This window comes from Anomalospiza imberbis, chromosome 19 (genome assembly GCF_031753505.1).
Source record: "Anomalospiza imberbis isolate Cuckoo-Finch-1a 21T00152 chromosome 19, ASM3175350v1, whole genome shotgun sequence".
In the NCBI taxonomy this organism is placed as follows: Eukaryota; Metazoa; Chordata; class Aves; order Passeriformes; family Viduidae; genus Anomalospiza; species Anomalospiza imberbis.
Window position 1 is genome coordinate 8383172 of NC_089699.1, and position 27800 is coordinate 8410971.

General features: G+C 44.6%; 2 protein-coding genes and 2 long non-coding RNA genes across 4 annotated transcripts in view; 3 read left to right on the forward strand and 1 right to left on the reverse strand.

Annotated features, from left to right (window-relative positions):
• Positions 1–12273, reverse strand: part of TMEM94 (transmembrane protein 94) — a 50440-nt gene extending 38167 nt beyond the window's left edge. Inside the window, exons 1-2 of the mRNA XM_068209515.1 lie at positions 12126–12273; positions 4217–4343 (exon numbers count right to left, since the gene is read on the reverse strand). Of these exons, the coding sequence (XP_068065616.1) occupies positions 4217–4240 (24 nt within the window). The 5' untranslated portion in view covers positions 4241–4343; positions 12126–12273. The remainder of the gene's footprint in view (positions 1–4216; positions 4344–12125) is intronic.
• Positions 12274–12380: 107 nt separating this feature from the next.
• On the forward strand, positions 12381–13743 carry LOC137485173 (uncharacterized). Its single transcript, XR_011005211.1, has 2 exons — positions 12381–12457; positions 12638–13743. It is a non-coding gene; the product is annotated as an uncharacterized lncRNA (long non-coding RNA).
• A 913-nt stretch (positions 13744–14656) lies between these two features.
• LOC137485168 (uncharacterized) lies at positions 14657–16607 on the forward strand. The gene is made up of 2 exons (XR_011005210.1): positions 14657–14693; positions 15271–16607. It is a non-coding gene; the product is annotated as an uncharacterized lncRNA (long non-coding RNA).
• A 3414-nt stretch (positions 16608–20021) lies between these two features.
• Positions 20022–27800, forward strand: part of GRB2 (growth factor receptor bound protein 2) — a 50632-nt gene continuing 42853 nt past the window's right edge. The window contains exons 1-2 of the mRNA XM_068209518.1: positions 20022–20166; positions 24944–25166. Coding sequence (XP_068065619.1) covers positions 25089–25166 — 78 coding nt within the window. The 5' untranslated portion in view covers positions 20022–20166; positions 24944–25088. The remainder of the gene's footprint in view (positions 20167–24943; positions 25167–27800) is intronic.

Genomic DNA, 27800 nt, shown 5'->3' on the forward strand with positions numbered 1-27800 from the left:
CAGGAAGGAATGATGCTGACAGACAGGGGTCTGTGCAAAAGCAGATGGCAAATTAGGTAGGACAAAGTGCTATAAAATATACTACGGGAAGGAACACCTGAGTAGGCATGGAAAAATTGAGACTAAGATACCCTGGAATACTAACTGCCCCACAGATGACTCCACAGCTTTGGATTCAAGCTCAATTCAAAAATATAAGTATTTGTTATTTAAACAAGTTGAGATGGTTAGAGGTCCCGTCTGAAGTGTTCCCTCCCTCTTCTCTTGTTGATAAAGAATGCTGCAAAAGCCCCTCTCAGCATCCCATATTCATCCTGAGCCACACAATCTGAACTAAAAGGTGCACGTAAATTCACCATAGCCATTCCTGGGGCTCCACATTTACCTGGGCATGGTAAACAGGAGGCAAAGGATAAGTGTAGACAGGGCAGGGCTGGGTGGAAAAACAACAAGGGAACAGAAAGGTGAAGAAGGAATGAGCCTTCTCTCTCATTCTCATCTTTTTCAGGAATGTTTCCTTCCCACTGTTGGAGGGATGCAACTTTATAAGTGAGTTTTTATTTAGCTCCTACTTCAGTGCTGTCCTAATTCTGTCTGGGGCTTCCTAGTTCTGCAGAGCAATCACTGAAACAACTGCTTTCATTCCACACAGAAAGGGGTAAAGAACTGGCCCAGCCAAACACCACCTCAATAGCTTGCCAAGGATTACAGCTGCCTGGTACCAAACAGGACAGGCACTGCCAAGGCTTCCAGTCTCAGCATATTGTGCAGCTCTGAAGACCACGTACAGATGTCAGGACTCATCTACCCTACCTGGACAAGCTCTTCACTTCCTTTCCTTTCCTTCTCTGAGGTTCAAATGCCTCATGAGGCACAGCCCATATCCTGCATTTTAAGCCAGAAGGGCAGAGATTAAGTGGCCTCAATATTCACAATAAACTCAACACAGGGTCTGGTTATCACCTGTGTATTGGCACTGAGTTACACATGGATGTGTAATCTCACAAAGCACCCAGAACCAAAGCTGAAGGGAAGCAGACACTTTGTAATTATTTAATGTAACTGCAGGAGAAAGCAGAAGAGAGAACGAGGCAAAACATCCTTTATCCTTCTGTAGGGCATTTTGTTTCCTAGACAACAATTTTATACTGAAAAAAACAAGAAAACATCCTAATGGCACAATTTTTCTTTCCTGCCTGCTAAGGAACTACTCATCTACTCCTTTCAACATAAAGGAAAAATGAGAGAAAAAAAAAGAGATCAACAACAAGACTGGGTAAGAGTGGACAAACCCTCACACAACCTCTTCTTTATTACAGTGCTTGCTGATTCGTTTCCCATGGCTTTGTACCTGTTGGAGACTTGAAAGAAAGTGAATAAAACAACTTTATTGTGCAATACCAGGAAAAATCCTTGTGCTTCACGCAGTTAGAGATCCCAAACTCAAAACTCCAGCTTTGGTCATGGACACAAATGGCATTGGATCAAATTGCGGCTTCTTGTTTACCCCACTGCTGAGAGACCTTGCTCTAAAGTGTTTTGTGTGGGGCAGTAACTTGTACTATCTAGCTTCCTTCTGATATCAGCTGGTATCAGAAATTGCATCTGGATGTGCATTTGGGCATTAAATAATATAATGAAAGAGCAGAAGTCAAAAACTTGGGATCTGAAGATAAAACTGGGACTTGAAATAGAAGGCTGAGTATAAAGGCAGGGACTGACCTATACAAAATCTGCAGCGTAAATGAGAGACACCTGTGGAAAAAGGATCAGTTTGTGAAAAAGCCCTTGGAAGAAGAGCTGAGCTTTTAGAGAACAGCAGGGAATAAACACAGAGACACAGTCACTGGCAGGATGAGAAGTGGCAAAGGACTTGGGCTACTTTTCAGTCCAAAGGTAGGACTGTAGCTGTTGTTAGGCAACCTGGAACAAGGACCAACAGTGCTGGAGCTGGAGCAATGTGGAGCACAGCACTGGCTCCCTGAACATGCTTCCAGGCTCTGGCCAGGAGGCACAGGGCTGTATCCAGGCTGCAGCAATTACACTGGGACAATACAGCTCAGTTGTTATGGGTAACTGTGGAATGAATGATGTCAATAATTTTTATTAGCTGTGTGGCTGCAAATCCAGCCTCTGTCTAATGCAACCCAAACTCAGAAGCCTCCCGCTCTCCTGTGGCAATCAGTGCTGCTTCTCTTGGTATGTGCTGAGTGGTCTTGGAGCAGAGATTCTGGCACCTTTCAGAAGGATTAAATTCACTTCAGAAATACACAGAAAATTAAAAAGTCAGAGGAGGAGGAGAAAGAACAAGATATCAGCGCATTTAATTTAAGAAGAATACTCTCTGCCTTTCTCTATGGTGTCTGGCTTCTGGCAAAAACTGGAAGGCAGCCTGCATTACACCTGACAAACTCTGATCCTCAGCCATTCCTGACAAGGGAACTTATCAGCCAACTGGAGCCAGAGGACAAGTCTCTCATCTGAGAGACAGATGTCTGTGCTGCAGCAGTGCTCTGAGCACATCTCCTGCTCCAGGAGTACTAACTCTCCATCACACACATATATTGCAGAGATTGCTTTCAGCCAGATCTGGGACTGATCTTTTCATGTGGGTTCAATTTATTTTTAGCATTTAAAAATAAACCTAGCACATCAAACTTACTGCTGAGGTTACAAAGCAGGTTAATTTGTTCCCTTATCACTGTGTATGTGTCCAAGTTCTTCACTTTGGGAAGGAAAATGGATTCCACCTTAGATGGGGTGAAACGAGGATCTGCAGTATTAAAAAAAGAGCAAACTCCTTAGCACCAAATAATAATTACAGAATGGTTTGGATTGAAAGGGACCGTAAAGATCATCTAGTTCCAGGCCCCCTGCTTGGGGCTGCTAACAAGTATAAAATCATGGTCTTTCCTCAGAATCCAAACAAAGTAAGTTGTAAAATGCAGTTTTATGTATCTGTGGGTTTTTTTTAATTCCTATTTAGAAGACTGTGCTGATCTCTTGCCTTCAGTTTTAATACCCATCCAGAAAGGAGGGAGAAAAAAATTCAAGAAGTCAGGAGAGGAGGTTAGGACTTGAGAACGCCATGATTGTCCCTGTAACCTCCTTGTCAGGACACTTTCCTAATAGGCCTTTTAAAGGTCTATTACAATACAGTCCATGCCGCTGCCTGTCCAGCAATTTGATATGATCTTCCTGCACTGTACAATGGAGAATGTCATATGAGAAAGGTGAGCCAAATATAGTGACCTGCAGTGAAAGTGTCCCCACTATGCCCTGCTCTCTTTGGTGCTCTCAGATCCTACACAGAACATACCCCTCCACACAGTGCTAATTGCATCATCTCTTAAAATGATCAATACCAGATTAGCCCGTGATGCCATTAACAAGAGAACAAGCAGATAATTGTCTTCATTGGAATGTTAACTCCACCGTAACAAAGCTATTTGATATAAAACAACATAGGTCAAACACATCCTCTGAGCACTCCGGAACCAAAAGGCTGGGGCAGGAGTGAGCCCAGGCCTTCCTGGTCTAGCACAGCTCAGAGCAGAAACCCAGCAAAGAAGCAGCTGAGCAGGCAAGTGCCACAGCTGATGTGAAAAACTGCCCTTTAAAAGTCACTTACACTGCTGTAGTATCTTTTGATCTAGGTGAGTCCCTAACAGGTATTTTACTCTAACTCACTGCTGCAAACAAAACAGCAAGGAAGGGATGCATAGCGAAAACAGAGACAGCCAACAGACAAAAGCTCAGGTGTGGTGGGGAAAGGGACACCAGAGAGAAAAGCGAAGACTGTTCTCTCACCAGAGCTGCCTGAAACTCCAAGTTACCATCAGCAAAACTGGACTCAGATGATTTCATTGCCCTGGTTTATTTAAAAAAATCTTTCAATGAATTCAGCCTTTCAAGTAAAGCTGAGTTGAGTGTCCATGGGAATGGAGCTCCATCTTAGAGCTCAAAAGAGAGAAACGCAGGTGTGACAGAGGACACCTCACCTGTGCTGTTCCACTGTGGTGCCTCAGTCCCACCCTGCAAAGGATTTCCCTGCTGACACGGGGATGTGAAGGTGACACAGCTCTCAACTTCGATACTAACCATGGATTATACCACTATATAATAATGCCACCGGGTGAATCTTGACCCAAAATAATAAAGACATTTAAAAGGACTCAACACTTAAGTTGGGTATGACTGTTATCAGCAAACCTACCTGACACTTCTCCTTGAGGTCCATGGCTGTGCAGTTCTGTAAGCATGTCCAGCAAAAGGGGACTGCTCCTCAGGGGAGAAAGTCTCCTAGGTAGAGAAGAGCTTGGCTACATTTACCACATCACCATCTGCAGAAACAGAAGAGGAAGCAATCAAGTCTCCCACACTGCTTCCTTTAGGATAAGAAAGTGATGAAATTCACAAAATTCAAATTACAGGATTGGTCTTTAAAAGAAGGAGAATTAGGGAGATGAAAGTCCTTCTAATAGTGCATCAACCCCCCCTGTAACTCAGAAGTTGTTCGCTTAACGCTCCCCAAAATCTGACATTTATAGACAAATTAAGTTCCCTGCAGTGCAGAGTAAGAGTATGACTGTAGTCCTGACAGGCTTTTGGGCAAGCCTCCAAAAAAAGGCTGACAAAGCTTGGATTCCACCAGGTGTTGGAGCAAGCTGTCACCCACGGCTAGTTGTCTCATTACTCTTATCTACCAGGAGCTTTGTCCAGCTAATCTCCAATGGAGCCAGCAATAATGATTCTTCCCTTTGCTGAATATCACCTCCAACCTCTGACAAGGCTGTGCTGCTGGGCGGAGCATGGATCTGATCACCAGTAAGTAGGGCAGAACTCCTAAAAACATTGCCAGATGACTATGGATCTTGGCCTTTTCTCTCTTCAGCAAAAGTGGAACTCTAACAGAACTGAGGAGCTCTAGAATTTACATCCTTCTAACTCACTCTCCTCTACTTCCCATGGCACAAATTTCTTCTCCTTGCGCAAAATGTCTTTTCTGGTGTACATTGCTCCAGAGGTCTCTCTTACATACAAACACAACATGATACTATAAGATTATGCTGTGATTGTTTTGGGAAAGTCTTTCTGTTGGTCAATAAATCCTGATTCTATTTTTTAATATCACACAGAAGCTCAGGGCTTGGATATATCCTTCTCCTAAATCCAAATAAAAAAGGAAGCAGCTAGATATGCAAATCAACCCAAACCACCCACACACCTCCTAGATAAAATGGGACTGGCCTTTGCCAGCTGAGATTTACTACCCTTGTTTATACAACACTACCTTCTTCAAAGAAGGATTCTGGAGATTCCATCCTTGTGGCAGTCACCTACACCACAGCTCTGACCATGCTGTCTAACTTCAAGGAAAAAAAAAAAGGCATCCAAAAGCTTACTCAGAAAGCCACTCTGTCCCACTCTGCAGTTAGATAACAGTATTTTCTCTCCTGCAGGCAATCCTGCACCTGCATTCTGGGGAGAAGGAGCAGACAGTCAATATTCAGAGTGCTAGTTATCAAAAGCCTGCCTGCAGAACCACAACCAGCACCTTCAAGTGCCATTTTTTGGCTGCCAGGCTGGTCTGCATGAGCCACTAGTCTGGACTCTGCCCTACTTTTCTGTTCTGTGACCCTTTCAATGTGCACACAAGGAGGGAATAAAGTTATTTTCAGTCACTTCATATCCCTGCCAGGCCAATTAGCAACTACAAAGAGAAGATCAGACAAAGTTACTGGAGTGAAGCTGACAAAGAGCTCCCAGCAAAGGGCTGGGAGTGGGAAAGAGGAAAAAGTACTTTTGTGTATTTGCACACAGCAGTTTAGAGCCTTAATATCTTGCATTTGAGAGTGACTTCTGTATAAGGGAAGGCAAGACAAGATGATTTTAAGGAGAAAACGGTCACTAACAATAAAAGGACTAAGATAAATCCATGATCCTTCTTTTTATTCCCCTCCAAGATAAGATTAATTAGTTGATCTACTGATGCTCTCACTTGTTCAAACAAAACTAAAAGCCTGAATTTCTCTCTGGATCTGGATTTCAAAAGCATCCAGCAGGGGTGGGTGGCTATGGCTAGAGGGCAGGAGGCTGAGCTGAGCAGGAGGCAGGATTTCTGCACTGCCCTCAGTGACATTCTGGTTCTGGCAGCAAACTGAAATGTGATCTTGAATGCAAAACACGCCATTCCCTAAAGTTCACAGCACATCATCTGCATGCTTAGGAACACCACCCTGGAGTCCTTCAGTGCTAGGGAGCAGGAAACACACCAAGGGTGTTAAAAATACAAAGGACTGGCTGGAAAGAGTGAATATTTCCTGTTTAGAGAAATTCAAAAGCTGTAATGGACAACATAACAAGAGCTTGTGAAAATAATCAGTGGTGCACAAAGCACTGCTTCATCATCATAGACGTTCAGGGCTTCTCCAAAATCTGAACACACTGACCAGCCCAGAAACAGTTTCATTTTTCTCACATCCCTAATTTAAGGTACCAGCAGTGGTAGACTGTAGACATTTCACACCGAGAAAGCAAGAAGGCAAGTCTTTCCAGTGCAAATCTGGATACACAGATCAAGAAGAATGTTTAATTTTCCAACTTTTAAAAAGGGTTTTCATTTAGAACCAAAAATTCCAAACACAGCTAACCCCAGATATGTTAGGATGTCTTAGTGTTGGGGTAATTGAAGCCAATAACAAAGACAGGTTAGGATGAGAAATCAACCTTCCTCAATCTCTGCACCTGGACTGGCACTGGAGCCATTGAAGATGTGATTTGCACGCTCTCTTGTAAATGCAGAATATATCAAAATAAAACTGCAATAATTTTGTCATTCCAACTAAACACCTCCCATGCATTACAGAGGCTTTGCAAACACTGGGGAAATAGGTTCACACACTGAGGCTGCAGCAACTTAATAAATTCTGGAGGCAGCCTGCAAATCCGCAGAGTTGTGTATCCACTCGCTCCTGACTCCGCAAGGTCTTTGTGAGCTCCCCTCCCAAACTCCTCTGTTTCAGGGCCTCCTGCAATTCCCACCTGCATCCCTACGCTGCTGCAGGGACACTCCACACTCTGGACCCGTCCTAGTTTTGTGCACTGCTATTCCATACTGGAAAATCTGCTTCCTTCTGTCCTCCCTGTTCTTATCTCCTTTCTGTCTGCCCAGGCAATTAGTCACATCGACATGTTACACTCTGCAGATCAGAAATGAAGTGGGACTGCTTTGCTGGGACATGTTGGAGGGTGTCAAATATTCAGCCGCAGACAATCAGAGATGCCTGAAGCTGTGGCTGCTCTAATCAGACACCACATGCTCCCAGAGCAGCCAGTTTACCCCTTCCACTTTCCCAGCACACTGCATTCTCCTCAGGGTTTTCAAGCCTAGAGCAGTTTGTGAAACTTGGGAATGGCTGGATGTGGTGTTCAAGTGTCATCATGTTGCATTCAGCCTGAAAAATATTTCCACATCATTGGGCAAGAGTGAAACCCAGGATAGGGCTCACCAAATAACCCAATGCTAACAGCAAGCCAACTGTCTGGAAGTCCTGTATGCCAAACCCAGGCAATGGTTATCCCACAGCTGTGGGGAGAGGTCTGCAACCCACCTTAGAACATCTCTATTTTACACAATTGAGTGAGTTCTGTGCCTGGGTTGCCACGTGTGTCTGATCTTTTTTAAATTGGAAAATGCATCCACATCCCCCCGCAACTTGTTTCAGTTTGGAAGTGCCCTGAGCAAAGAGCAAGTCTTGTAGCTCAATCTGAGTATCAACAAGTGTTTGAAACATCCCTCCGGACAGCAGAACTTTGCAAGGGTCCATTCACCCTTTTCTTTACCAGATCAGCTTTTGAATAACAATGTTTTATGCAGCTAGTGTATTTATATAGGTAAAAATACCTCAGATTTTCCAAGGATTTCAAATCACTTAACCATCAGTATGAGACAGTAGTGCTGAATTTTAATAAAAAACTATACAGCATGATATATTACTTACCAAACCCATAAAGCAACTAGCAAAAAGAATGATCAGGTAATTATAGAACCTATAGACAGTTGAAAAGAAAAATGTGTTTCAGAAACTGCTGTCTTTAGGGAGAAAAATAAATCAACCTAATGATACTATTTTCCTTAAAGTGTTCAATCACTGATGCTTTCATGTTATTTACTGAAAATTCCCAGCACAGATTAGTCTATGAAAAATGATGGGGAGTGTGAACATTTCTTGCTGCCAAAAGTGAATTCCTCAAGAACAGAAGCCTGATCTGTCAACCAAGAATAGAAACACGGGGGAACAGATAATAACCAAAAAAAGCAGCTGCCTTGGAGAAAATGGCTTTGATTTGAGCTGATTGTTTTGATATCAGCAGAACCATACGGTCTTCCTATTCACGAGGAGCTGATGTCTGCCTGATAATTTGCAACATGGGCACAATTGCTGATATATGGCCTTCCAAAGGTGCATCAAGTGATACTGTCAATTGCTTTGAGACCCACTGAGAGCACGGAATAATTACAGCAAGGGAGCTGGCAGACACACTTCTTGGCTTCAGTATCTGCCTGTGAAAAAAGACTTGTCAGAATTTGGGCCAGCTAAACATTCTCTGCCTCAATAACCCCAGACTGCAGCTAGGAATATGCATATCTGCTTCAGAGGGAGACCGAAGTAAATTTATTAGTATATGTAAAGTGAGATCCTCTGAAACAGTGTCGTATATATGCCAAGTATTATCAACTCAGTAGCGGTCACATATCTCATTTGAGCCTGGCTGTGAAGAATCAGGAGCTGATTTCACACAGTCTCTGCTTCCCTTCCTAAATGACAGGAATCAGAGAGAGGTCTATTCTGCACTGAATCACAAACAGGATTAAACTTGAAATGAACTGGGAGTTTGTCATCCATTGACAACTGCGTCTCTTGGAGGTGAAATTACTTTTTGTTTAAACCTTACTTGCTGAGAGTTTTCCAATAAAAAATATCTGACTCTTTCCTTCTTTCTCCAGCACATTCAGGACTTGCACATTGGACTGTTTCAAAAGAGAGTCATTGCTCAAAATGAAACCTGAGCAACAAAGAGGGAGCAAGGGAGTAGGGAATTGCTTTGGCACACTTGTAAGTCAGACCTTTGCTTTAATTATGAGATTAAGATTGACAAAACAAGGTGTTCCACAAGTGAAAGAACAATTTTATTTTTGTTTTAGTTTCATTTTGGTGAGCTGAGAAGCAATTATCAAAACAAATATGATCAAAATAATTATAAAGCTAGTTTTATCTACCTTACTGTTTCCACAGGGGCTGATCCTATTTCAAATTAAGGTATTGTAAATCTGAGAACTATTTGCTGTGTTCATTTGTCCTTACTTGGTTAAAAAGAAAAAAGAGGGTTTGGGAACTAAAGGATTGCTTTACTTTTTCTGCTTCAGGTAGTGCCTGCCATAGAAAGTCACAGCATGTAGAGAGTCTGGATCAAAGTGAAAAATGCAATAAAAGACACAATTCTGAAAGGTGGAAGGGCCCCTACAGCTTCTGCAGAGACAAGATGTTGTGGCAAAATGTCTTGAAAATAAATTTTTATAGCAAATCTATGGGAGAATTCACTGCAAAAGTGACAGCTGTCATTCATCATCAGGATATTGCAACCAAGATTGCATAACTACCTCCATTTAAAATTAAATAATACTGAAATGTTAGAAAACCACTGAAAGAAAATGGCACAAAAAAGTTAAAAAGCTTGTGCTGTATTTATAGGACCTTTCAACAAATCAATTTTTGTTGATATACACTGACTCAGACAAAAGTGCAGCTTTTCCTCATAATTCTAGATTATAAATAAAGGTGTTGTATTCATAGTTTATAGTAAATACAGGTTAAAAAGCATTCCTACACCAGTGTCTGCCATTTGGAGATATTTGATAAACACTGTGCCAATGGGAAGGTGTTCTCTGGGAGCTTCCAAAGCAGACTCAGCACCTGAAGGCCATTCAGACCATGCTCCAACACCCATTCCAAGCACAGCACAGCCCTCACCTAGGAAAGGCACTTCACAGGTTGTGTATTTTGCTATTCTCACCAGCCCCATGAAAGTTTTATGATGAACACATGTAGGATGAGCCATATCTAGAAACAGGGCAGTGAGCTGCCTCACTCTACTGTGAAAGGAAAACAGGAGCTCTCTGCAGCTCCTGAACAATCTTCCCCCAGTCTTCACTCAAGAGCATTGCAGAGATCCACAGGGCACTATTTAGTGCTCAAACACATACATTATCACAGATGTGAACCCAACCAATCCAAAGCAAACCCTGCTCCCACAGGTCTAGAGTGCAGGACAATGCTGCCCAAGCAGGTCGTTCTTTTTGGGCAACCCAACCCTTCTGGCCAATGCCAACCTTTTGGCCAACCCAACCCAACCCAACCGTTTTGGCCATGGCTCTGCTCCTGGCCAGTCCCAGCCAGCCACAGGGGGATATAAACCCTCCCAACCCACACCTTCTCAGGGCTGTGTCTCTGCCTGGGGCAGGTTGGTCTGAGTGGCTCCCAGCACCTAATTTGAGTAGGGCTCTGACAGATCAAGATGTAAACAGAGCTGTAATGTGAAGATTAGAGGACAAAGTCTTGCTTTCTTGCTTCCACCTGCAGCACCAATACTGATTTCCTTGGCGACTGAAGCTAGAAGCACTAATATCTTAATCCTCTCATCAGATAAAAAATGTTGGCAAGGTGTTTGTTTAAAAGGTCATGGTTAAGAAGAATATTATGTATTTTTTTTTTCAATAAGCTTGACTAAAAGGTAGGAAATCTAAACCACTTCTCTAAAGAATAAAGCGTATCTTGCACAAAACCAGAACCACGTAGCTATTTCTATGTATGCCTCTATTAGGCAGGCTTCTTGGAAAATAAATTTAGTTTGCTTGCTAGGTTATTCAAATTTTACTACATCTGAGCAAGCCCTGTAGATGAATGCAGTACAGCAGCTGTTGAGTAACAGTGTGTTTACACAGAAACCTGCATTTCTAAGTAACTTAAAGTGTTTCATAGAGCTCATGTGCTACTATTCCATTGTGTCCCATTGTGTGTGAGCTGTCTGTTCAACTAGGAAGTTTATGCTACAATAATAGGGTTTTAAAGAAGCAGTCCTTTCCTGAGAAAACATGAAGGTATCTACACCTCGGTAGCTGCCTCAGGAAGATGGATGGGTGTTTATGGTCTCTGCTATTATCTTGGTAACTTTTAAGACTGGTAAGCCTAACTTAAGGAAACTCTTCCGTGGCACAAGATTTCCTGTGAAGACTCAGTGTTAAATGTGTAACTAAAACACTCTCCATTCCTGTTTATGGGTTTTCCCTTTCTCTCTATCTTCTGGGTAGATATTATCATCTAAGACAAGCTTCTCATGTTTTATGTAATGGCACTTTTAAAGGGGATTTGTTAGGCTTTTCCTTACCAATAACAGCCCCTGTTATCCTGACGGGGGAAAAGCTCCCGAACGGACAAATAGAAAGAGCTGTACGGATCACAGCTTTTGAGAATTGAAACAGGTGGACGTCTGGGACAAAACGAAGTGTGCCACGAACTTCTGCTGATCGGAACACTGCGGTGAAGTAGGCACAGGAGTGAAGCAATATCAAAGAACTGCCTGAGTGAATGCTGCTATCCCGGCCGGAAGGAGTCAGGAAAACCTCCTAAAGGCCAGAATTTGGGACCAGACACTAAACCTTTATGCGGAGTATCAAAGTGCTACTACCGCAAGCGCACCCACGGCTGATGGGCACCGCCGGGCCCGGCTCCGAGCCCGGTGGCCCGGGGGATGCTCCGTGCCGCTGCTAGCCGGAGCCTGTCCCGAAGTTGCGGGAGAAGCGCCGCTGGTGCGCAGAGCTGCCATCATGTGTTTAGACTGCCTTTTGTGTGTCCTTTTCTAATTTCCTCTCCCTCCTAAGCCGCTGGATAACGCTCCGGCGAACTGCGGGCAATGGGGCCGCAGGGCTGCGGGACCGCCGCGGGCTCTGCCTCGGGCCTCCCCCTCGTGGCGGGCAGACCCCAGCCGAGGTGGGGACCCCGGCCGCGCTCCCCAGAGGGCCAGAGCCCGGCCCTGCCCTGCCCCGCCGCCCGGCCCGTACTCACCCGCCGCGCCGGGCGCTGCCGGCGGTGCCGCTCGCCCGCCGCGCCGCCGGGGCCGCCATCTCGCTCACTGGCAGGCGGGACGCCCCGGCGCCGGGGGCCCGCGGGGGCGCTTCGAGGCCGCCGCAAGAAGCCGCTGTCTGGTTGGTGGGAGCCCGCGCGGCCGCCCGCACGCCGCGCGCTGATTGGCTGGGCCGGGGTGGCGCGCGAAGCCAGGCGCCAGGGAGGGCGCCTGGTCGGGGCCAGCCGTGAGGGGAGGCTGAGGGGGCGGCGGGCGGAGCGGAGAGCCGGGGCAAGGGTCACCCCAAGGCTGCTGGGGAGACGTCGTGGGGATGGTGGGGAGGGGCAGTGAAGTGACTTCGCGGTGAAGGGGACGAAGGAGGGCATGGAGAGGGCCCGAGAGCGGTCCGTGGCCCGAGGCTCCATGCCCTCGTCAATGACAGGCCGTGGTGGGTGCCCCAGGGAAGGGGGGGAGCGGGAAAGTGAGTCCCTTTTACGGGGCTGTGCGGCTGCAGGAGGAGGTGGCACCTGCAAGAAGAGGGTGACACCTGCAGATCTCCCGCTGAAAAGCCACTTTTGCCGTAGAGAACCAGCGGACTGGCAGACTCGGGAGGCACGAGGTGAAGGCAGACGCAGGGTGCCAGGTGCACAGGAAACCATGGCAGGGACGAGCACGCAAACCTACCCAGCCGGTAATCTTAACATTGAATCTAAGCCTCTGCAGAATCTGGAAAGGAAATCAGAGCTGAGAGACAGAGATGCCTCACTGCTGTGCCTCTGCCTGCAAGCATTTGGGGCTTGACTGCTGAATTTGTAGTAAATTCAAAAGATTTATGTCCGTCAATTTCAACTCCTTTCCTATTCCTGTAATTGCAGAGCTTGTTTTATCCCGAGTTGCGATGTGGCAGTTCCCACGTGCAATATTTTGTTACAAAACTCATCTTGACTAGCTTGCTAAACTACAAATGCCAAAGCCTGGTGCGGTTGTTTGCAACCTTGTACAAAGAACATAAACTCTGCATTGTTTCCAATGCAGATGCAGTTTAAGAATGTAGCATTTTGAGAGCTTCTCCGTACTCCTTTGAAACAGTTTACTTTGACAGTGTCTGGATGCACACAGTGCAGGATTCTACGGGTGTGATTTCAGCTCTTTTAAATACAATTTAAATTTCAGTGCGGAGAATCAAGGTCACGGAATTCCTGGATTTTCTGAGCTTGTTACTCAGAAGAGTCGCTTAGAATCAGTTAACAAAAAGCCCCTCAACACCTGAGTCGTGCTGAAAGTGGTTTTGGTGACTTAGAAGGAAACAAAACGGTAGATGTAGGGAATTCATGGTGTAGTTTAGAGACGATACAAGGAAGGAAAAGGAGATAAATGTCCTACTTCAACTGCAGTAACAGAAAATCATGAGTTGTGCTTAGTGCTGCACAAGCATCTCATTAGTTCATCTTTAGAGTGTTCTACCCAATGAAATCTACTTAATTAGTTGAAGGTTTAAGTAAAAGGTCAGAGTAAAGATACATCTTGAACAGCAATCTGGAATATGGGTTGTTTTGCCTCTGACACGGATTCCCTGTGGATCTTAAACAAGCCCCTAATAAACCGTGTTTTCACTCACAAGTACACTGTGTATAGAGTTTCTGTCAGTGAAATGTTCACTCGCAGGGGCAGGCAGGCTGCACCTTCAACCTGTTGATGCCTTTACTTCCTCCTTGGTAAAGCTGATCTAACTGCTCACCTCAGGGACCTCGTGCTTGCAGAGTGCTGAGAATAAATGAAAAAGATCAAAATGCATTATTACAGGGGAGGCTGGAGGAGCAGAAACACCCTTGAATTGGCCAGCGTTGCTACAGACTCAGAAATAGGACAGGTATCCAGAGAGCACTTTACCCATGTATTTTAGGAGTGGGTGACAAAGGGAAACTCAAGGCAAATGCTGTGAAGCACTCAAGAGACACTGAGCTGGTGTGATTTTTGGACCTGAGAACTTTGCTGTAAAGACCTGGTCTACAGGACAGTGCTCATGCCATCATCCTCTCTATTTTTTAATATTGCGGAATTGTGAATGAATGGTAAACAAGGTAATAGTAATTCTGGATGTTTATAGCAATGTATTATTTTGGTATGGAGAAAACCACAAATCAGTCAATTTTGCCTGCAGATTAAGATCACTTCCCATACTTGCTTCTAAATAGCTGTCAAAACTATTCCTTGAGTGCTTTTTTTCTCCACATTCTTACATTTCTTGGAGTTGTTACACCATGTAAAAGGCCGCATTTTGGTGGGAAGTGAACTTATAGAAATTAAATAATTCAAACCTATGTGGGTGGTCTGCAAAAGCTTCATTTCATGCTCCCCATGTCAGCGCAGGGATCTGCTGGCTCCTCCTGGGGCCACAACATACAGGCAGAGCCAGGGCTCAGCTTGCCGTGAGCTTCCGCCTGGAACAGCTTGTGGAGCCCGGCACATCCACGGGAACTCTTTGACCTCCCTGCGTGTGCCTTTCAGTCAGTCCTCACCAGGGTGGCCTCACCAGACATGAGAATTTCACTAGGACCACTTTAAAGCAGGTATTGTATGCAAAAAACCCCCAAACCTTTCTTTGTCTTTTTTCTTTTAGGTAAGCTCTCTGACAAAGTGCTGAAGTTGCATTTTAATTAGTATTTGACAAGTAGAGTTTCTGAACAGTGGTGCAAAAGAATTTAAATATAATTAAATCTGTGAGAATGTTTTGTATTGTTTAGAACAGGCAGTGGCTGTTTGTCTGATTCCCCCACCCCTTTGCATATTTCAGGACAGATGCTAAGAAATTACTGTAATTATAATGTGTGTAGTGGAAAAAGGAATTGAAAGGTGAAGATTGATACAAAAGCTGTCTAGTCCTAAAAATTAAAAGGAGTAGAGTTGACCACCACCTTCACCAAAGCTGAAGGGAAGATAGTATTTCATTTTAGCTGAATTACATTACTTCCCAGCTCCTCTGTATTGCTTAATAAATAAGGAACTTGCACGTAATTCAGTGTCTAATTGTAAAAAATAAGTGAGATAAGATATTTCTCAAAAGAGAGAGATTCTACCTTTTTGTAATAAGCAGCATCTGCTTTGTTTTTCTCCAAACTGAGAGGTAATTGAACTGACAATTCCAAGCTGTCCTGAAAATGACAGATGACTGGATTGGGAGTAGGAAGAAAGCAGAAGTCCTTTCATACTAAAGAAAGGGGGATGGCACACTATAGTTGGATCTGGTTCTCTTTTACAGGTCTTTTTCAGAGCTTAAGCAGCTCTGGGCGACCCCAGCCAACTGATTTTATTGTTTCATTTCTTAATGTCAGTGACAGCTATTTAAGGTCCCAGGTAGAACAGCCTTTCAGTTTTGTAAATCTTGCCATTTCTTTTTTATGACCATAGAAACACAGGTGGTATGGAAAGAAATCTGCTCGAGTGTAAGACTCATGGGTGGTTTTGATTTGGACCTTTTTCCTGCTAGTTTTGAGCTTAAGTTTTTTTGTCTCCTGGTCTGTAAAAGTCAGAACAGCCCCTGTTTGTCTCACATGGGGATTAAACTGCTTCACAAGTGCTCTTGAGATCTGTAATGAGTAAAATTGTGAAGCTGTTCTGGCAGATCAGCTGTTCTATCTGGGTCACAAGCAGCAACACTTATTGATTGCACTTGGGCAGATTTACAGAGACAGTTGTGATAACAGTTCAGTGTGTGTGTGAGAAGTCAGGGCAGAGCATGAGGAGGCTTTCAGCTGGCTCAGAAATTAAAAACTGCCAATTCTGTTCCTAATGCTGCTGAACACTGGCGTTAGTTTATTGTATGGCTTTGGGCAAGCCCTCTATGCCTCTGTTTCCCTGTTTGCAGAATATGGATATCTATATATGTGTACACATCTATTATCTGTTATCATACATCTATTGTATGATGATATTTGATATTGTTGCCTTTAGCACTAACCTAAAGCTGCAAATCAAAATGAGACCAACTCACCAATATACAGCAAAGTAGTTACCTGATTCATTAATTATCCTAATCTCTGAAGAACAGATACAGAAAACACATTTGGACAGGGTTTTTCCCTAGCTTTGCTGTCTGATTCCCTAATTAGTCCTATCACACAATGTTACAAATATGGGCATGTCGGGAAATCCTATAGACCAGAAACCTAAATCTTGAATTAAGGTTTTAGAGAAACTCTAGTAAGTCTACTTAAGTCTTGTAGACTCTCTTCCTTGGTGTCCATTTTAATATGAGCTGAAAAAAAAGTGAATTTGTTGCCAGTTCTGTCTGTATGTGGTACCTGCAGTTTTGTTTCGGTCTGTGGTCTGACTTTAGAGCCTCAGTGTTAGGTTTTTCTCAAGGTGTTCAGCATCTTCCTAGAGTAGGTCATATTTGTTGCTCTTTGCTTTAATCAGGCATGTTTGAAGCAGCTTTGTCCAAGACAGACCCAAATATGTAGTAAATTGAATAGTTTTGGATTTTATGGCTACTGTCCCTGGTTTGATTATCACACTGAGGCTATCATGGGTTGATGTGGAAGAAAAAGGCAAGAAGGTAATATTAATGCAATAAATCTCAACAGCCCCATTCCCAGCATTCCCCATTCCCTCCATGCTGTGCCTACATTCCTGTCATTCCCCCCTGTGCTGCACCCACTGTATCCCTGCACATCTCAGACAGAGGTGTATATCCAGGCAGTCCCCCCACAGCTGTCAGAACAGTCTCCTGGCAGTAAATTTTCAACTGGGAAGAAAATTGATCGGGGCCTGTCTACATCTATTCCACATTCCCTGTGGCAGAATGTCTGATTTTCCATGGGAGAAAGCTTTGTGTCCTGCTTCATACATCAGGCTGCTTAGTTACAACTTATACACAACACACACAGTGTTCCCCTATACAAACTGCAGCAATACAATGCAGAATCACAGCATGGAATTTGGAGCATCTTCAGATGTGCTGAGCTAGTCAAAGGTTTGCTTTAAAAAAAAACCCACTACAATTCTTTGAAAGCAGGAAATGCGTCAGAGGAAGAAAGGTGCATGTTATAAATGTATTTCATTACAATTATTGTGCCAGATGCCTTTAAAAAAAAACATTGCAACAAACACAAAGTTCCTTAAATTGTCAACAGTGTATTGTAGTTCATGATGATGACAGATCCTCATGTCTGAGGAGAACAGCCTTAGGAACATGGCATTAATATGACTATTCCAAGCAGCAATTTTAAACCTTTAGTGGCTGCTTGACCCATTTTAACAAATATTCCTCTGATCTATTGATAGCAAAACCCATACATTTATTTCTCCAGACTGCTCTGAGAAGTTTAAAAAGGTATGCAAAAGAAATGTCAGACACAAGGATTTTTCTTACCTTCTTAAAATACTCAGAGCTAATCTTGGATTATATTTTATCATTATCAACTGTCGTAGAAAATTCAAGCTATTCCTAGTCTGAAGGAAAAAAAAAAAAGACATTGAAACTTTAGCAAAACAATGTCTCTGTTGCCTTTTTCACCCTTGCTCACAGCTATGTCAGGATTTTGGCTTTTGCTTTAGCAAAGCTGCACAGTATTGCACAATAAGTTGTGTATTTCTATAAAGTATTAACTTGTTTGTAAACTGGGGGAACATTCTACATGGATTGGTTTGCAAGCAAGTACATCTCAGCAATTCCTCAGTCAGGAATATCTTTCTGTAACACTCTAATCTCTGCTATTTCTGAAATTTGTTGCTTGTTTGATTTTCTAGGACTGCCCTTTTACAGTCAGGCAGCTGCAGCCCCATAAAGTAGCTGTCATTCAACTGGCAGCTGTTGGCCATAGCTGGCTTTTCAAGTCCAGCTAAAAGTAGCTCCTATAACTTCTTTGAGATGTTATTTAACTTAGAGAAACTTACTATGAACTTCTGAATCCCCATCTTGAGGGCATACATGAAACACGAGATTCTGTAGGACTGTTCTAGGAACAAGTACTGGGGACTTGAGCGATCTTGGAATCCAGCTCCGATTTCATCAGTCTTGGTGTCACTTCTAAGTGAATCATTTCTGCATCCTCAGGAAGAATGTCTGAAACATTTGTAACATCTCAACTCCTAAAGCTTCTTTTCTCCACCCTTTCCAATGTTTTGCATGAAGTATGGGAAGAACTCATATCTTCCCCCAAAACCCAAATCTGGGAATAAGTTAAAACCCCTTAAAGACAATGTTGTGAGGATGAGAAAATGTACTTGCCAAGGATTTAAAGCACAAATTTCATCCAATTTTTATCAAGGTGCTTAAGTATTTATAATGAGAATGTTAGCAGGCAATGTTTGCAGAACACATTTTATAAGTTGGATTGTCTGAGGTTGTGGTAAATATTCTGATGGTATTCTGGTCTTGGTATGGATGTAACCATAACCCCCTCTGGCAGACTCCAGCTGAGAAGAACAACCAGTACTGTGGTTTATTTTTTCAAAAAAGGGTTTAACTGGAGGCTGAAAATGTGCATCTCTGTCATACAACAAAATATCAGTTATCTGTGCCCAAATTGTAGACTTTGGTTCACAACAATCCTAAACTTACATGAGCCCAGCTTTGAGTTCTGCACTTGATGTCTGGACACTGCGGCTGTGCTGTGCTTCGACTGCCCACTTCCAGTCTTTCTGGAGGTGGGGGAGTGGGGAAGGACAAAAGTAACCCTGTAGTAACTCATCCCTACAGGCTTGAGTACAGTCCTAGAAAGGCTTTTCCTGTTCAGAAACCATCTTTCCTTCCTAAAGCCAGAGGAAAGCTTTTTTTTATTTATGCTTTTATCAAAGGATTGAGGCCTGATGTTTACCTGAGCAACTGCTTTACTGTATAATTAAGAGTATTTTCAAGCTAAAAGAATGTCAGGAGAGTCATCCATGCAAACCCTGACATTAGTTGCCTGTGCAATCTGAATTTTGGCCTCTGTGGATGCTGTAATTGCCAGGTGTGATTAAACGACTTGTTCGTACAGCATGGGTGTCTTAATCCCTGCTCAGGAGAGATGGCAGTTGTCAAGTAACGGCTCACCAGGTGTGTTCTTTGTGCTGAGCTTGGTGAGCAGCTCTGCACCCCTCGGTGTCTGCTCAGACACTGCCTGGACAAGCTGGGGTGTATCTCTGGTAATTAGAGAATTTCCAGATCAATTCCTCCTTGCTGGCTCCATGGTGTGGCAGATGGCCCTGTCTTACAGACAAGTGGAGACACTGACAAATTAAGCAAGTATTGTGCACAAAGCCAGTGCGATTTCTCCAGAAAGTGGTACTGAGGGCCTCCTCCCCAGGGTGTTAACAGAGCCTCGACAGCAGAATCACAGAATCCATTTGGTTGGAAAAGACCACGGAGACCAGGGAGGCCAACCTGTGATCCAACACCACGATGTCAACCAGACCATGGCACTGAGTGCCACGTTCCGTCTTTCCTTAAACACCTGCAGGGACGGAGCCTCCAGCACCTCCTGGGCAGCCCGTTGCAGCCCGTATTATTAATGGTTAATAACCATTTCGGTGGAAAAATTCTTCCTGATATACAACCACAACCTCCCCTGGCGCTGCTTTCACTTTGCCCTTTTGTCCTATGGCTAGTTGCCTGGAAAAGCCCAACCGCCGCCTGGCTACACCCTCCTCTCAGGTACTTGGCCCGGCCCGTGACTGCCGCGCTGCCCGGACGCTCCCGGCAGTTCCCGAGCCGGCCGCCCGGGGCCGGGGCCGGGGCCGGGGCCGGGGCCGGGGCCGGGGCCGGGGCCGGGGCCGGGGCCGGGGCCGGGGCCGGGGCCGGGGCCGGGGCCGGGCAGGTCGGGCCGGCACCGCGCATGCGCGAGGCGTGCCCGCTCTCCCGACGGGGCGGTGAGCGCGCAGGCTCCCGCGGAGGGCGCTGACAGGGCGGCTCTCGCGAGAGCTGCCGCGGGAGCGGCGGCGCGGCGGGCGGGGGGCCGGGCCGGGGCCGGAGCCGGAGCGGCGGCTGAGGCGGCGCTGGAGCGGCGGCCGGGCCGGGCCGCGCGGGGCCGGGCAGGCGGCGGGAGCGCCCAGCGCTGCGCGGTGAGTCCGGGCGTGTGGAGGGCCGCGGCCCACCGGGGGCCGTGCCGGGGCGGGGAGCGGGCAGGGCACACGCTGAGCCCCCGGTGCCGCGGCCTGGGCCCCGCGGTGCTCCGCTCTCCTCGCTGCGCTCCGCAGGACTCGCCTCGGCGCCGTCCCCGTGTCCCGCCGGGCCCCGGCCTGCCCGGGTCGCGGGGGGTGGAGGGGATGCGGGCTCTGCCGGTGGGGGGGTGGCTGAAGTAAGCTCTGGGCTCCAGAGGCGTCATCTGCTCGGCGAGATTCCCGGCTCACGGACGGGGAGCACCGGGCGGGCGTCGCTTTTCTCTCGGCTCTGAGTGCTGGCTGGTCGTGGCTCTTGGGGCTTATCTTTTGTATTCCCCAAAAGGAGTTCTGTAACTTAAGGCCGCTTCCAAAGGTTAAAAAGCTGCAAATGCCCTGTAGGCAGGATAACATCCCTGCTGCACTGTCTACAAACAGATCTGGGGTCGTGCTTCAAGCGTGAGTTTCTATGACGGAGAAGGACATTTTTCTCTTGACCTCTTTCCTCTCTTCTGAACTTTCTTCTTGAGAACCAGTGCTGGTTTTGTGGGATAAGGTTTGACTTGCCAATATAGTTTCAAATAATCTGTAGAAGACAAGGATGCAGCCTTGTTAACTCCCACAACATCTGACTCAGACACCTCTTTTATAACCTACAGTGAAAACTATTCTGTAGCACAGTAACTGCAAGAGCAATTCACAGATACAGTGCTTAGGGAAGTTAATTCTTTGTTTCAAAAATTATTAAATGCCCTGGGCCAAGGGACAAAATCCGAAGGACCACAGATGGTTAATCAGTCTTCAAACACGGTGTTGTTTGTAATCCATTTCTGTGCCAGCTTTGGATATTGAGAATTTGTGCCACAAAAAGACCTTTCAGTTGTTATCATCTCTTAGGTTGATTGTCATGCAGTATTTTGAGTATTTGATAATACCAGCTAAGCTTGTAACTTTTAAAGCAGTTTTAGACTGTTCAAAATAAGACAGAAAAAGAACTGCCAGTAAATAAATTCTGGCAGAGGTGAAGTTTTCTGTTACCTGATAAAATGTTTTGATCTGATAAGTATTATCTGTGTTTTGTGCTGTAGCTTAGTTTTGTAAATGATATCTTGAGTTGTCTGGTGCTGAAGGAAGTTGAATCACTTTTAGGCTGGTAGATCATGGGGATAATTTGTGATCCTGAATGTGCTGGGGTTTATATGTTAATAATAGAATTTATATTTTACTTTGTTCCTTTATTATGTTATACTTCCTTATTTGGTTAATTTGAATTAGTGTTCTGCCCTTACAATTTTAACTTTCTATTCTTTTGTCTAGAGCCTGACACTTACATTTCTGCATGTCTTCCAGATGATGTATGCACACATTTTTCTTTCTACCACCCTCAATAATGTTTTGTCCTAAAACAGCTGATGAAGTTGAGGATCTGATTCTTTCCAAAATCTCCCAGTGAATCTATCTTGCCTCTCTTTGGCTTTTCTAAACTGTTATTCTGTTCCTGCCTGTATCACTTTCCAGAAGAGCAGTAAAACAGTGAAAAGAGAACAATGAGAAGGCTCTCTTTTGTTTAAAAACCATGTTGTTACTAAGAGTAATGAAAAAAGCTCACCTTTGCCTGTGTGCTTTTTGAAATATCTGTCGAAGTGAACAGGAGCATTGTTTCCTGTTGGCCACAACAGGGAGGTTTGTATTTATAATTACTTTTATTCCATCCTGAGCTGCACCACTACTACTAATGAGCATTTACTGTTGGCTGCATCTGCTGCCTTTTCTTCCTCTCACCCCTCCCAGTATTTTTAAGAGCAAAGGAAGTCTTAACCCAAGTCACAGTAAGGTGAGAAACACTGATATTTTGAGAAGTGTTAGTCATTTCTCTAGCAAGATCATCTGATAGTTTTTGTAAGATGTAACCATTGTATTCGTACATTGGCTGTTATTCATTCCTGCCAGTCCTACTCCATTTGCAGCCTGTGGACTGGGTTCACTGCACTAACGTGTCCTGTTGCACTGCTCTCTGCCTGAAGCAGATACAGCTATGCTTTTTTCCCCCATTCATGCAGTTGGTTTGTTCATGTTTTAATAACAGCATGGCTGAATGTGTATAAGAACTTATTTAATAAGATTGTAAGCAGCAAATACTTCCTTAAGAGAATTTAAGAGAATTATGCCTTGGCTTTACCTTTCCTGACATTTGCTGTGTGAGTATATTGGTTTAATGTTTTCAAAGCTTTTCCCTCTTTCAGATGTAACTTTAGTGCCTAAACTTCAGCTGCACTTCTGTATGAAATCAGGACGGTTAAAGTTTTACTCCACACTGCAGCTGCTGTTAACATTGTTACCTGGAAACATCACTCCTTTGTATGTTGACAATGTATCTGATGGTGGTAGTAGTACTAATGCGTGTTTAAAGAGTATTGCATGATGGATCTCTTTCATCTTGAATTGTGCTGGAAAATTTCCCGACATTGTGCTGTTACTGAGCTCAGGGAAATGCCAGTATAGTTCTTGGAAATGCTGCATCAGTTTCTCTAAGAAAGTTGTGTATTAACACCTTCAGTTAAAAAAAGTAATTATTAGCTGGTAGTGCAGCGCTGGGTAGCAATACTTGTGTGCCCCTAAAAAAGGAATATTTATAAGTTGAAGCAGTTTCTTTCTTCAAATGTGTCTCAAGCCTTTAGTGTATAGTTTAAGTTGTGCAACTTGATGTTACGTCCTTAGGTTTGGAACTTGGGGTTTTCAGGCCATGCTCCCTTGGCTGAAGGTGTTTATCTTCACATGTGGCATGGTGGTGTTAGAAACGCCAAAGGTTGCTGCCAGTAATATTTAAGAAGGACTAGAAATAGATTATGTTTACCATGAAAGATACAGGACAGGTAGACAACAAGCGTTGAGTTTGCATTTTCCATTGCTTCATACACTGTCATTCATGTTGCCCTTTAATGGTGCTATAATAGCAGAAAATTATCAGTACCATCGGTTGACAAACCCCAAGAGGCCAGGTTGGAAAGATGAGACGATGAACACAACACAGTAGAAGCAGCAAAGAGAAAATACTTCTGGTGAAGGGAAGTAATTATTGCTGTTTGGATGAGTGTGCTGGTATGATGTGGAAGACTCACATCAGAAAGGAGGTTTTTCATCAGCCTTGAGACTAAAATTAAGTATTTCATAATTACCAAAATGTAGTTAAGATGATCCACTTTATGGATTTCATTATGTGCGTTGGTCAAAGCTTGGATCCAGTACATTTATTTCCTTCAGTTATGGTAGCACAGGGAGATTGTTCTGTTGGGATCTTTGTGGCAGGTGACCCTGTTTTCACCCTTGCTGACCTTTCAGTAGTGCTGTGTAGGAAGACCAGAGAAATCCCAAAGCTCTGTCCATGTGGGGACCCTGCTAAGCTGGTCTTTTTTTGATCAAGGTGAATCCTGTAAAAACCTCTGATTCTGCCAGATTCCTGTGATAGAATCTCAGTTCCAGTGTTTGCCTCGAGCTTCATTATTCTCTACAGGGAGCTGAAGGTTGGGCAAACATGGGGCTCATGGAATATAAGCATGTTAATTGCTGAACTGCATTTATGTAAGGCAGGTTTTTCTCTGAAATGAGAAATTACTGTTGCCATCTGCTGCCTTTGCATGCAGCAGGGCTCTTTCTGGGCCACAACCAGAGCCTGAATTAGCAGGTGCGTGGGTTCACCAGTGTTTGTCAGATCTCTTCGGTCTTGAGTTATCATTGACAAGTGCCAGCTCTCTGTTAGCTCTTCAAGGAGGTATTCATGGTGGGTTTTAACTTACAGACTGTCTTACTTGTGTTTTGGTGGTTTTTCTGATTATTTAGCTTCTGTGCTGACAAGTGTAGTTGGAGTTATAAAAATCATTTCCATTCAAACCTGAGGGCAGGATTTAAGCCTTTTCAGTGCTTTCGGTGTGTATATATGACTTGCCCGGTTTGATTTAATGTCTTCTCTGAGCCCATAAGAGACACAAATTTATTGATTATCACACTGAATTGCAAAGACTTTTTTACGTGTTCTGCTGCTCAAAGCACTGGAATTTTAGGATGGTTGCTTTCACTTAGAGTCAGCCCAAACTTTTGAATCTGTGTCAGATTATTTGAGGACACTTTCTGATAGGCATTTCCATTCCAAAAACCCAACAGCACTCTCTGCTTTGTCTAGCTTGTATTTAAATCGACGGGAGCTGTATGAATGGCAGAACACAAACCATCGGTGCGGGCATCTCCCGACGGGTCTTTCCCAGGGCAGCCGGTGGGGTGGGGAGCGGAGCGCATCCCCTCGCCTACCACGGGCTGAGCCGGTCCCGTGGTGCCGAGCCCCAAGCTCTCCTCCCGGGCCCTCGGGGGGCCGGCTGGCCACGTCCTCCCCCCGTTACATCGCTGTAATTACCGGTGCGAGGAGAGGGGGAGATCCCCGCGGGAGGCGGGAGCGGGGAGGGCCCGCCCGGCAGGGCTGCGCCGCGGGACGCTGCGAGCCCCGGGACGAGGAGCGGCAGTGGCTCCCGGCGGGCCGGTGGCGGTGCCGCTCCCGCCCCCGGGAGCGCCGGGGCAGTCATTGGCCGCGGCACGCGTCACTCGGGCGAGCCGGGCCGGGCGAGCGGCGGCGGGAGGAAGCGGCGGCCGCGCCGCGCCGGGCGGAGGGAGCGGCGCTGGGCGCGGCCCCGGCCATCGATCCGTGCCACTTCCCCTAATGGCCCGTCTCTTCCTCCTCCTCCCCCTGCCCTAGGGCGGATCGTCCCCCGGCCTCCCTGTATGTGAGAGACGGGGCCGGCGCCTCGCACGGAGCCGGGAGCCGCCGCCGCGGGAGGAGCGGAGGCTTCGGGGAGCGCTTCCTGCCCACCGCCCGCACTGCCGGGCGCGGCAGCCCCAGCATGGAAGCCATCGCCAAGTACGACTTCAAAGCCACGGCGGATGACGAGCTGAGCTTCAAACGGGGAGATATCCTTAAGGTAAGTGGTGGGCTCGGGCTCGGGAGTTCCTCTTCACCCGTGGGCTGTTCAGTTTCTCTCTGAGTCTCTTCCTGTCCATCTGACCTGACCCTCTTTTAGGTCCCCAGAGAATGCCATCTCCTTTTAATACGGAGCCTCAAGATCTTCTAAATCCCAGTCACAACTCTGAGAACAGGAGAGGCTGTTTTGTTTCGGTATTAAGCATGCATCCCAAAGTCTCTCAATTATCTCTTCTGAGATTGGAATATTTGAAAACTTAGTCAAAAACACGGCAGCAAATAAGCAGAAGTACAAGATAAAGGGGAATTCAGTGTAGAGATTATGAGAGGAAGCCCCATGAAGTAATCAAGATCAATTTGGTATTCCTTTTCTTTGCCTCCTGCCAAGGATTCTAATATCAAAGGACACTGATTGGATTATTTCTCAGTAGATAATCTTTTAGCATCAGGCTGTCAAATATTGAAGCTGAGTTTTATCTTCAGTTGTGATGAACTGGAGTGATAAGCTTGTGGCTGAATATATAATGGAACTGTACAGATGTAAGTGAATGTTGGAGTGCATTAGAGGAATTTTAGCCTATAGTTCTTTCAATATATCAAAGGCTTTTTAGCCTTCATCTTGACTATATTACAGGAACTTGAAAAAACAGTTGAGTTTCTACAACTGTAATAAAACTGGACACACAGAACAGGCCTAAAATTTTATTTTGGGGGGGAGTAAAATACAAAAATCCTCAATGATTTGGCCTCGGTGAAGTGTAGCTCAGAGCTTTGTTGCTTTCAAGTAACAAGAGCCATATTGCAAAATGCTTTAATGGAATTCATTCACAGTCACTGTTTCTCCATAAAGGTGGGCTTTACCTTCCTAGTGTGATATATTTGGTGTTAAGGTATCTTTATGCTGCTTTTTTTCCTAAAATGCTTGGAGTAGAAGCAGTTTTGAGAGGTGCTTTTCCTGCAGATGTAAGGCTGTAACTGTGTGTATGCTGACAAATCAAGTCCTGCAGACCTCAGTGGGATTACTCATCTGCTCAATATTTTTTTGTCAGGAAAGGGCTTGATTTTAACTACTATTTTAAAATAAGCTAGAAAAAAATAACCTTTATGTGTAAACCTACTATGTATCTTTTATAGCTGATATTTCAATTGTGGCGTTGTTAAAAGTGTGAGGCAATAAACAGATAAAGGTTGCCAAAGCATATCATGCTTTGAGATTTTAACTTAGAAAATGGTTGCATCTGTGTATGTCCTACACGACCCTGCCACATAATCGGCCTGAAAACTCCTGTTAGACCTGTACACCTCAGTGCCACTGTGTGTGTAAATTACCAGGTTATTTCCTACTGCTATTTTTAAATGTTTGAGACTGTTAGAATTTTGGAAACCTTTTGTGATGACCTTGCTTTTTGTGTTTTTTTTTTTTTTTTTTTAACCTGAGCTGTATTCTTCTGTTTTGGGTTACTACTAGCTGCCCTCAACTTTTACAGTGTATTTGAAGTAGACCATAGCTGAAGTCAGCTTTTAAAAAATGCTGAGCAGGAAGGAAAAATGAATTTTAATGAAATATAGTTTATTGTAAAGTGTATTCTCAGCTATCTTCATTTAGTTGGGGTAGAAATTTGTTTAAGTACATGAAAAAATAGAATAAAATTTTGTTTAAAAATATGTTCTCTAAGAATTAAAGGAAAAATACATTTTTTTAGTGTTTTTGAAGTTCAGTCTGTGTTAAAAGTCTTGCATCTGTGCACAGTGGCTGATAGTAAAATGTTCTTGAGTCCTGACTACTTGATGCCATCATAGATACAAATTTTGTCACTCAAATAAAAGCATATGTATGCTGTTACACTGCATTAATAATTGTTTTTCCTAGAATACAAAGGATTTTCCTCCTTTACCCTAAACCTAGGCTGAACACTTCCTCAAAGCATTTATGCACAGTTCTTCCATCTGCATTTCCTTTCTTTTCAGCTCATATTCATATGAAAATGCTCACAAATTTTACATGTTTACCTCATTGATGCATAAACTGAGCCACAGAAGTGGTAAATTGCTCAAGATTATCACTGAAGTCAGTGGAAGCATCAGGACGTTCAGGAATCCTTCAGCACATAGTTGAGCTGAGTTCTGTGCAGTGTGGTTAGATTCACTGTGTAAAGCCGGCGAAACTGTTCCAGTTTACCCATACTGACAAACTTTGTTGCTTTGAAAAATCTGTTTCACTTCAAATATGTTTGAAGTTGTGGAAATTAATTTCCACCCAAAATGCCAGATCTGTTTGTTAGAGCTCTGCTCATGACTAAGAAGTCTTAGGGGTATCCCAGTCATGTGCCCCGTGTGATGTCTCTCATTAACCAGGTCAGTGCTCCTGTCCTCAAAGGAGTTGGGAAGAGGAATAAACTTGGAAGATGTTGAATGCACCTTCATCCTTCAGTGTCCCTTGCTGAGGGCCATGTGTTACTTCATGTACAGTGAAACCTTTTAACTGTGAGACGCCTGTGGGGATGCGCTCCAGAGAAGCAGGTCTGGCTGTTAGAGGATGGCAGAGCATTGATTTGTAGCAAAATGTGTTACACAACTCAAGAACAAAATCTCTAACAGTTTAATTCCCCGTCCTTGGAAGCCCATGTTTCTCCCT